The sequence below is a fragment of the Lutra lutra genome, chromosome 3, assembly GCF_902655055.1.
Source record: "Lutra lutra chromosome 3, mLutLut1.2, whole genome shotgun sequence".
Classification (NCBI taxonomy): Eukaryota; Metazoa; Chordata; class Mammalia; order Carnivora; family Mustelidae; genus Lutra; species Lutra lutra.
The window spans coordinates 51,561,081-51,572,365 of record NC_062280.1 but is presented as its reverse complement, the minus strand read 5'-3'; the positions used below and the strand labels follow the sequence as shown (position 1 = coordinate 51,572,365).

The following is an 11,285-nucleotide window of genomic DNA, read 5'->3' as shown; positions in this document are numbered from 1 at the left end:
GAATTCTCTTATTTGGAAATTTACAGTATTTAAAACCTGAGCTTTCCTGACATAAATAAACTAGATTAGAACACTGCCTACTCAATTTTCTGAAAGTCTTTGAAATACAGAAAATACAGACCAAAGAAATTTAGTGTTGTTCCACAATGAAATGCATCTAATTTGATCTAGAGATATAAACTGGGTGTCATAAATGCTTGCTAATTATTAAACAAAACTGAAATCTAAGGAAAAGTCTAATCCAATTATTAAACTGATATTAATCTGACCATTTATACATGCATTTAGTAAAACTTTCACATTGCTGGTATAAATTTAGCCTTCATAAACTGTTTAAATGAAATTCCATCCCAAAAGGATAAATAGCAATCAAAGTTCCTTACTTTTTTAGATCATTTCTTGAATTTCATTTTTTAAACAACCATTACATTATCTAGGTAAGCAGTTTAAAATATTCTCCAGTTATCTAAAGGCTGAACCACACTGAAAACCTTAAGTCATTTATATTTTATAGAGGTAGGGACCTCAACATGTTATCTTACATAAAGCAGCCTCTTGCTCCTATCTGTTTTAGCATTTCAACAGAATTGGAATGAGTTAAAAAGAAGAAACAGGAATACTTACTTGAACTTGGCTGGTGAAAGAGGAGTAGGAGGAAACATTCCTGGTTCAAAAGAATCAAAATAAGTCACTGTCCAAGAAAAGCTACAGCAAGAGAATCCAGCAGATAGAGATATTATAAGTAGAGTCCAGAATCCTTAATGGGAAGAGAGGAGAAAAAATTATTAACACCAAAGCAATTTAAAGTAAACCAGTATCTTCATGTTCAAAAGATTATGTGTATTTTTGAACTTCTGAACTGCCTGTAGGTAACACGTAAGAGATTTGAGCTTAGTACAAGCAAACTCATGCAAAAGCATAAAATACTAAATTAGAAGTCATATCATTTAGGGGTGCCTGGGTGGCACAGTGGGCTAAGCGTCTGCCTTCAGCTCAGGTCATGATCCCAGGGTCCTGAGATTGAGCCCCGCCATTGGGTCCCCCAGTCAGCACGGAGGGAGTCTGCCTCTCCCTCTCCATCTCCCCTCTCCCCCAGCTCATGCTCTCGGCTCACTCTCTTTCCAAATAAATAAAATCTTTTAATAAAAGAAAAAAATAAGTCATATCATTTAACATCTTATCATTTTAACTATAAGTTAATAACATAAAATAATTAAAAATAAATAACATTTTAATAGTTTAATATTTCTATTATTTAACATGGGGAAAAGAGTACAAATTCAACTTAAGAATATAACTTATCTTCAGCTTTATAAAATTCAACTATAGGAAAAAATGGTTAAAATACTTCACTGTTAAAATGTTTCGACATTTTTCATTTACTTTGTGAATCACAGCTTGCTATCTTTTATTACCTAGTATTACGTGATTCCTTTCTTTCCATATCATGCACTTTTGACATAAGAATTAATTTTATGGTATCTACTCTTTACAGCTTTCCTATAAACATTATAAACCTCATCGGATTCTTTTTTCCTCAGTATATGAACAAAGGTTAACTCCCAATTTAAAATGGGTTAGGACCCTAGATTCTAGTTTCAAAGTGGAAGACTGCAAGATTTTCTCAAAGAACTCTAAAGTCAAAAGCATGGTATTATATTGGATGCATGGAAGGGGTAAAAGATAGAGAAATGGAAGAATAAGGGAAATGAACAAAGTGAGAATAGAGGGAATAAATTAGACAGTTTTTAAGATTTACTTATTTATTTGAAAGAGAGAGAGAGACAGTGAGAGAGGGAACACAAGCAGGGGAGTGGGAGAGGGAGAAGCAGCCTTCCCACCAAGCAGGGAGCCCCATGCAAGGCTCATGACCTGAGCTGAAGGCAAACACTTAATAACTGAGCCACCCAGTAGCCCCAATTTGACAGTTTTTAGATACATATTCAAACTGCCTCTTTAAGAGAGTTTACTATGCCAAGACCACTGATGACTGTGTGTCAGAGGCCTCAGTAGTACCGGGAGGGAGGAAAGGTTGAGAAGACTACAGTTGAGAATGACATATGAAATACCAAATTTCCTGGCTGCACAAAATGTGCAACCAAGATGTCTTTTAGCAAGTAGTTAAGAAATATATGCATCAGTCTGTTTATAAACCATACAAAGCCCAGTAAGAGTCTTATAAAACAGCTAAGAGACAAACTCACAGCAATGAAGTATTATGAAATACTGTGGCAATCTATTTTTTGAAAGATTAACCTTAATTTTTTCTCACTAGTTCCCTTTCCTTTACCCTTTCAAAGAGATAACAAACTGTGCACTCATGGCCCCAGAAGGATGTGAGAAAGAGAAACAGCCACAAGGTCTCTTTGGTTTTGATGTTGCAAAATGATTAAGCAACCTAGGATAGATATAAGCAAGAGGATAGATCAACACAAAATATCTTGAATACACAGTAAAGATAATGAGTTGATTGGGATACAAATAAAATGTTTGTGTAGAACAGGAAGAAAGAAAGACAGGGCTTAATGCACAGGTGAGAAAGATTTCTCCTTGTTTGAAGAAAGTGGTATGTCTGCTCTTGTGTGTATGTATGGAGAAGGGGGGTAGTACTGCTGGGTCTTCCTGGCAGAGCCATAGAGAGGCCACACAACAGTCCAGAGGGATTACAGGATCTTCGCAGATGGGCCCAGAGCCAAGTCTACAGATGTCCCTCCCCTAAGTGGGACACAGAAAGAGCAGATGGTGATGTGGCTGTAAAAATGCGACATCTGAAAGGCCATCCTTACCAGAAAGCAAGATGTTTCAGCAGTAACTAACTCATTTGAGCAAATGTTTTGAGGACTAGGTTGCACCCCACCCCAATGTCCTGGCATAGTGTCACACTTCAGAACCTTAACCCAATCTGAGACTAGGTAGACAGAATCTCAGCAGAGACTGAGGTACAACCTTTCTGCCAACACAGTGAGATACGGGACCAAAATAAAAATTGTAAGTGTACTTAATGTATAGCTACAACTTAAGGATGGTTATTCTGCCAAATAGCTATTACTTGTTATTATTTAGATGAATACTGCTAAAGGCGAGAAAATAATTGACAAGTTTACACTGTTTAATATTATATAATATAAGTCTGCAGAACAAAGATAGTAATTATGAAAAATCAAATATCTGGAGACTGTTGTGGAATGATGGAAACTTCTAAATATCTAAAAAAAAAAGTGAGAAAGACACAAAATAACAGATTAAAAATTTACAAAGTATGAGGCTCTTTAGAGTCTATCATTCAGGTTCTTTAACAGAACACCTGTCAAAATTGATACAAGAATATCCTTGAGTTTTCAAAACTGAGCACTATTCCCCAATCTAAGTGTTTGCCTCATTTTGGGCTTTCTTATTTTATATTCACTTTGAACTAATCAAAAGTTACACCACTGATAAAAATAGATTCACAGTGAAAGGTCTACAAAAGTACACAGTAATATAATAGTCTAAAAGTGCTTATGCTTCAGAAAGTGACTCAATTTGTTTGTGAACAAGCAGAAAAGCCATACAAGTTGGCAACTAGCAACAACTGAATCTTAACAAGTCCCCTCCTCCAGAATCCTGAAGTCAAAAACTTGACAACTAATGCTATGTAACTCCATTTTACCAAGAGTTAACATAATTTGTAAATAGTACAAAAGCATATAAAAGTTAAAGTCTTCCTACCTCAATTAACCAATTCCACTCCTAAAAGCAATCGGAATTCTCACCAGAAAAACTGTCCTGTGCTTTGCTACTCTCACATAATGATGAGACCTTTTATATCAGTACACATAGCCACAATTCTATTGCATAATTTATGATTCCACCATTTTTAAAAAGATTTATTTATTCATTTGAGAGAGGGACAGTGACTAGGGAGAAAGAATTGAGATATAGAAAAGATCACTAAAATCCCATGATGTATCTTAGATTTATAAAAGGATCCAACAGACCAATATTTCAAGATTAAATAAGCTTCATTCCATCAAAACCATAACTAGTCTCTGGAAGATGCCCCAAGAAAGAATAAAAGTCACGAAACACCCGTTTTACAAACAGTATTGTTCAAGAGAATTAAAAAATGGGTCCAATAGACCTTGACTTATATTGAGCATTCAAACATGTAGCCAATTAAGTGACTTCAACTTTGAGTAGGTAAGGATAGATTTTGAGATCTTTTAATTTTGAAAAAAGAAAATCTGCAGGATTTTGTTATTGATTATGTCAGGTTTGTGAACTACTAGACCAGTGATTCTCATGAACTAGAAGCATAAGCATTACCTAGAAAATTTATTAAAAATGAAGAATTTGTGGGTTCCATACCACACCTACTGAATCAGAAACTCTAGAACAGGCGAAGTCTAGTAAGATAAGTTTTAAGTCTTCCAGCTAATTCTAATGCCAGTTCAAGTTTTACTTCATTAGCCTAAGAAACATCTCCCCAGATCCCAATTTCTTGGGGATTAGAGTTCCCAATGTGGGCTTCTCATTACACTTCTATGTAGTAAGGAGACCTGCAATGATTTTTAAGACAAATAATTTGGCTGCACAATGATAATTCTTGCTAATAACCCATATTATTTCTGCCTTACTGTTGTGCCAAAGCTATCTAGTGACATAAAAATTTTAACATACATTGTTGTGAATTTTGGTTCAGAAGATAATTTATATGAATGAATGCAGGAAGGTTGGCAATACTAGGTGAAAGAACATGTATAAAATAAAGTTTGGCATACCGTAAAGGTTAAAAGTATTATTAATTGCTGAATGTTACTTATATTTTTCTAAGCTTAAATTTGTGTTTTTCTTTAAACAAAGTTTTTCTTTTTTAAAAATTAATTATTTTTATTAACATGTAATATATTATTTGCCCCAGGGGTACAGGTCTGTGAATCACCAGGTTTACACATTTCACAGCACTCACCACAGCACATACCCTCCCCAATGTTCATGACCAAGCCACCCTATCCCTAAACCCTCCACCCCCCAGCAACCCTGTTTGTTTACTGAGATTAAGAGTCTCTTATGGTTTGTCTCCCTCCAGATCCCATCTTGATTGATTTTTCCCTCCCTACCCCCCACAACTCCCCACCTTGCTTCTCAAATTCCTCATATCAGAGATCATATAATAATAAACAAAGTTTTTCTTATTGAGAGTCATTGTCATTATAGAAAATAAAAAGATCCAAAACTCAGGTAAATTATCTAAAATTTTGGTTGCATCTTTCCAGTACTTTTGGGCTTTTGTTTTTCTCTTCTTTTTTGCCTTAGTCGTCATTCTTCAACTAATATGAATAAGCAATACACACAATTTTACAAACATAGCCACAGGAGAACATATTTGTGAAATTTTCAATGATTACTTGAGTTACCCCACCCAGCTGCAGAGAGCACTATATCATATCCTTAATACATACTGGCCTCAAATTACAACGCTCAATACATTCACTGAAAATAGTTTAAGTTCACAGTTTCAGTCATTTTTTCACTGTAAGGAAGAAACTGAGTGGTTGTTTTCAACCTGTGCCTTTCTAAGAGAATGGGTCACCTTCCAAGGCATCCTTTCTCTTGGAAATTTTTATCAAGATTCTAATGTTCTATCTTATGAAATCATGAGGGTAGAGTCTCACTTATCTCTTGGCAGAGTAAATAACTGATAAACTCTTCAAACGAATTGTCTTCATCTTTGATTGAACTCAGTATATATCAATCATCTCTGTAAATGTTCACAAGCCTATAAACATCTCAATCATAAAGGAGAACTAGATGGGTAGCTTAAAAACAAGAATATACCTGGGTGGCTCAGTTGGTTAAGCAACTGCCTTCGGCTCAGGTCATGATCTCATTGTCCCGGGAACGAGTCCCGCATTGGGCTCCCAGCTCCATGGGGAGTCCGCTTCTCCCTCTGACCTTCTAAGCTCTCATGCTCTCTCTCACACTCTCTCTTAAATAAATAAAATCTTAAAAAACAAACAAACAAAAAAACAAGAATAGCCCCTGACAATGCAAAATGCTACATATCTGGTATTAGCCACAAGAGAGACTTAATGTTAGCTATTAACTAGTAGATGTCAAGAGTGACAAGTACCAAAAATCTTTTCAGACTGAAGGAACTCCATGAAGTCAATTACAATTCCTGTATGGAATACTTAGGACATGTATATTAAAAGTACTAGTCCTACATTTAATTTAGTGACAGTAGTCTTAGGTTAAGCATTTTCTGGTAATAACATATCTTTCTGTTTTTCTTATGTGCTTATTTCAGGCTTGTCTCAAATAAAAGGTCATTTTATCATACCCTGTAGTAAGACATGAAAAAAAAATGTAAAAATTGGAAATAGAATTAAGTATGTGAAAAGTTATAAAACTTGGAAAATGTGACGGATACAAAAGTTAATGTACAAAAATGAAATAATTCCTATTTTTGTTTGCTTTTTTTAAAAAAAGATTTTATTTACTTATTTGACAGAGATCACAAGTGGGGGGGGTGGGATTAGGCTCCCTGCTGAGCAGAGAACCCAACCCCAGCAGAGGGCAGAGGCTTTAACCACCCAGCCATCCAGGCGCACCTAATTCCTGTTTTATATTAGTGCAATCAATTTGGCCTGAGAATAACCTTTAGCAGGAAGGACTAAAATGTGATTTAACTAAGTAAACTTAAGTTTTATTTATCTCCCTGAAAAACAGGCTTACAGTAGGGGATGGTTTGTAGGACAATTATAAAAGGAAAGTCCTTCTAATGCCACCTAGGGATGACTAAGGGAGATGAGTTCCAAAACCAGGTGACAGAATTTCTTACATCTTCCTGGCTAGTCTACCTCACCAATGAAGAGAAACATTGATAGCATAACCCTATTAACCAGTGGGATCAATTAACTCCCCAAATGCACTGATACCATGCTCATCATGAATCCTTTTTTGTTTAAATTATAAACAAGAGTTTCCCAAGAAGACTGCTTTCGGGCAAAGATGACAAGAGAACGGCAGTGTTGCAGATCCTTTCAAAGTCAGATTTCTTAAGAGGCATTCGGGACTTACATCTTATTAGTCTGTCACTAGTCAACTTGCAAGGATTTTAACTGCCTTTAAACACACTTTTTAGGGGCCCCTGGCTGGTTCAGTCAGTAGAATGTATGATTCTTGATCTCATGGTTGTAAGCTTGAGCCCCATGTTGGGTATAGAGATTACTTAAAAATAAAATCTTCAAAAACAAAAAAACCCCACACTTCTTTAAAAAAAAAAAAAAAGAGAGAGAGAGATTCTTACCCTCCAAAACTATTTCTTAAACTGTGGGGTATCAAAATCACCTATAAAAAAATGAAGATTCTTGGACTCTACCCTGAGCTGAAACAAAACCTAGAGATACTTTTTAAAAGAAAGTCCAGGTGATTCTTAAGCATACTAAAATGAGAGCTGTTGCTAAAATTTGCTCTTAATGAGCTATGCCAATCTTGGACCAGGCTTAAATTGTAATAAAAAAATCTGCAGTGTGCAAAATTTTTATTACTCTTTCTAGAAAGAGAACTCTTTCAAGGGAGAGTAGCTACTATGCTTATATTATTTGATTCTAAAAACCAGGTGATTCTTAAAGATTTGAGGCAATTTTCAGTAAAATTTAAATAGGAATCACAGAAATATAAAGATAACAACAAGTATGAACAATAACAATTACAGCAAAAAAAGGGTAATACACAAAACAAACATTATATTTACCTAAGAGGTACCTAGCAAACAAAGTAAGTGCAATGAAATACAACAAAATCAGTAGGATTTAAAAAGGCTACATTCTGCTTTTCCTGTAAATAGTGGACAAATTCAACACAGTTTTTATTAAAGATTGTTTCTTCATGTAAAAAATTTATATTAATTGTAAACAGGTAAGGATATAATTCCACAGGCATTACTTCACAGATAAGCTAATGTAGCAATCCTGCTTCATATCTAAGCTAACTCAAGGTTGATTTGATTGCAAGTCAAAATTTGAAAAAAAAAAATGGCCTACTTTCAACAATCAGCTGTCTCAATTAGACTTTTAACTGGAGGCTAGTAGTCAAGTCAAAACATTCTTCTGCAGAGAGGTTATACTGTATTTTCTCCCAACGGAAGAGAATTCCAACTTAGAACAATGTAAGTGTTATTTCAGTAACCTCAACTTTATAGGTGCTTAATCATTTTGGCACTGCTTCTCTGAGACAGGTTAAGAATTCTATACTCTTCCTACAGAAAAGCATTTTCTATTACACATTACAATGAATATGAATATTTGTTATAACTATGCCCACTTTAAAGTTATCCCCAGGAAAGTGACTGAATTAGTTCACTAGATGTTGAGTATACTCTCTATCTGACCACTAAAGCATTGGTTCAAAATAAGGATTTTTGTTTTGGCATAACTATTGTTTAGTAGGGTTTTTTGGCCACAAAGATACAGTAATTTCTCCTCACTCCTGGGATTGCTCCTGAATCTTGAAAGTGAATTCATGCCATTAGCAAACACTTAATGATCTTCATATTAGCTGTCATAGTATTAGGTATCTATCAGGCACATCCAAAAGTATTATCAGACCACCTGGAAGTAGGAAAAGAAGCAGGAAAACGACAAAGCCTTATTACATTCCTTTTGATATTGAACAAGCCACTCCTTCAGATGACAAGTGCCACCCTATGTTTTTCATAAATGTGAATGAAGTTTTCTAACTTTTAAATAGCAACACAGAATTCATGCCCAGTTCTTAAGATTCTGTTCTATTCTTGTGACATCAAGTTGACAGATCAATAAATGCTATGAAAAGCCTCATAACCTTGGCTGTTTTTAGAGATGAAACAGTGTAACAACATACGCTGATAAAATGTGTAACTATAAAGTACATTTTCTCATGCAAGAAGTTGAGAAGACCAAGAAAAGTTTTCATGGGACTAATTTGTTTCTATATTTTGAATATAAAGGTATCCTCTTCTGCAAAATCAGTCAGACTGTATTTTCTATCATTGTGGGGCATTAGCCTTAAAGAGATTAAATAGGTCAGTTAAAATTAGGAGAGGGGGTGACATGCAGGATAGGATCTCAACTATTTTTTTTTCCAATTCAGAATGGTTAATCGAATAAATTACAGCAAACAGGAGTAAAATATCCCAAACCAGTAAAGCTGTGGATGCTTCAAAATCATTCTGGTAGGAAGAGATAAATACAAGATAAATAACCCTTGAAGTTTTCACTAGTAATCTGTATAGCATTCTTTTTTTTTAAGATTTTATTTATTTATATGACAGAAAGAGAGAGCAAAAGCAGGGTTAGCAGCAGCCAGAGGGACAGGGAGAAGCAGGGACCCTGGGATCATGACCTGAGCTAAAGGCAGATGCTTAAGGACTGAGCCACCCAGGCGCACCTCTGTATAGCATTCTGTAGACATTCTATAGAAACTCAAGTCTGACTCTTCGTTGTCAATAACCTGTACAATATGCCCAATACTTACTACATTTTTTTAAAAACAAGTTGCTTATAGGAGATATAAACTTAAATTTCTCCTGAGGTCTGCTTAAGATGTCATCTTTGCTAAGTTCATGAAGAAGTTTTTTTGTATGTTTTTAATTCCTGGGAAAAGATATAGGGAGACTTTTCCAGAAAGTAGCAAGAAATGTTAAATAGTCTCTGGGTCTTTGTCACATACAGTTACATTCAAACTGTATTTCTAGTGTGTGTGGTGTACACCCACACACACCAAGTATATATAAAATCTAATAAAATTTATCACAAACACAAATAAAAAAATAAAGATTGAATGAATTGCACAAGTGATTAAGTATTTTACCCGAAACTTTGTAGTTTAAACACGATCTCGAAAAATAAAAATGAACTCAAAAGCAAATCGAGTGACAGTTATGTTATACCTAATAGCCCAGTGTCTATGTCCTCTTCAGTCTTTAAATTCTCAGCATGCAACTCTGTAAATACAAAAAAAGAAGCCTTGAGTAAAAAAGATGATTTTACAATTTGAATAGTTTAAAGGCTGGGAAAATATTGTGGACCTGTGCAAACTGCTGTGGAGTCAGAAACAAATGGGTCCAAATTCTGATTCCATATACCAGCTATGAACCGTCAGTATGCAAATAAAGCATTTATGAGTCAACTGCCACATATACACAAAGCTTCTTAGAGTTATTGTGAAAATATTTTAAGTTTATTTATTTAATCTCTACCCCCAATGTGAAGCTCAAACTCAAAACCTCAAATCACACATGCTCTTCTGTCAGCCAGGTGCCCCTAAAAATATTTTATGCAATGCAAATTACATAGCATATTAGATTCCTTTCTTCAATTCTCAAAAGTAAGCACAACTCAATGTCTTCTGCAAAGGATTCCGCTTACCAAGTTTTGTGACTTAAGGATATAAAGGAAATCTCTCACAGCACAAGGGAAATAACCTACAAAACTCTCTCCAAGATACAGTGGAAAAAAAGAGGAGGGGAGTGAAAGAGTAATGAAACACTGTTAAACAATGTTAAATATGAAACACATATTTAGCATTGACAGTTTACACCCAAGAATCATTGTATAAAGAGATTCACATTTACTCTAAACTGTCTTGTGTATGAAAATCAAGCCTAAGTTGTTCGCTGCCATCTGCAGCCCAGTAGGAGCTTGGAAGCAATGAGGAAAAAATTAAAACTGGAGTTAAGCTGATTTAATTCTATTTAGTGAAAAAAAAACAAAAAACTAATACTTGGGTGGCAACTTGTTGGGTGCTTCTCACAGAACTAAAGTTGTTTTTGTTTTAATTTTTGTTAGTAACTTGGCCAAAGTCACACACGAACGAGAACTGAGATTTAAACTCGGGTCTGATTCTTTCCACTGTAAAATAAATATCCAGCCATATAGTTTACAGGATAAACTTTGAAAATTTTTTCACAGTACATCTCTTTCTATTCCAATCTGGTTGATACTTAAACTTCACACTCAAGAAAATAAAACTAATAATCAGAGAATAGGTTATTTAGGTCCTGTTATAAAACTTCACCACTAGGGGCACCTGGGTGGCTCAGTGGGTTAAGCCCCTGCCTTCGGCTCGGGTCATGATCCCAGGTCCTGGGTTCGAGCCCCGCATCGGGCTTTCTGCTCAGCAGGGAGCCTGCTTCCTCCTCTCTCTCTGCCTGCCTCTCTGCTTACTTGTGATTTCTCTCTGTCAAATAAATAAATAAAATCTTAAAAAAAAAAGAACTTCACCACTACACTCTGTTGAAAACCTAATACAAAATCAAGAGG

The 11,285-nt window shown here is 35.2% G+C and overlaps 1 protein-coding gene across 2 annotated transcripts in view; it reads right to left on the bottom strand.

The window, feature by feature from the left end:
- Positions 1 to 11,285, bottom strand: part of ARL6IP6 (ADP ribosylation factor like GTPase 6 interacting protein 6) — a 38,575-nt gene that overhangs the window by 25,816 nt on the left and 1,474 nt on the right. For both annotated transcript variants that reach the window (XM_047721737.1, XM_047721736.1), the window contains exons 2-3: positions 9,914 to 9,967; positions 625 to 757 (exon numbers count right to left, since the gene is read on the bottom strand). In XM_047721737.1, coding sequence (XP_047577693.1) covers positions 625 to 757; positions 9,914 to 9,967 — 187 coding nt within the window. The remainder of the gene's footprint in view (positions 1 to 624; positions 758 to 9,913; positions 9,968 to 11,285) is intronic.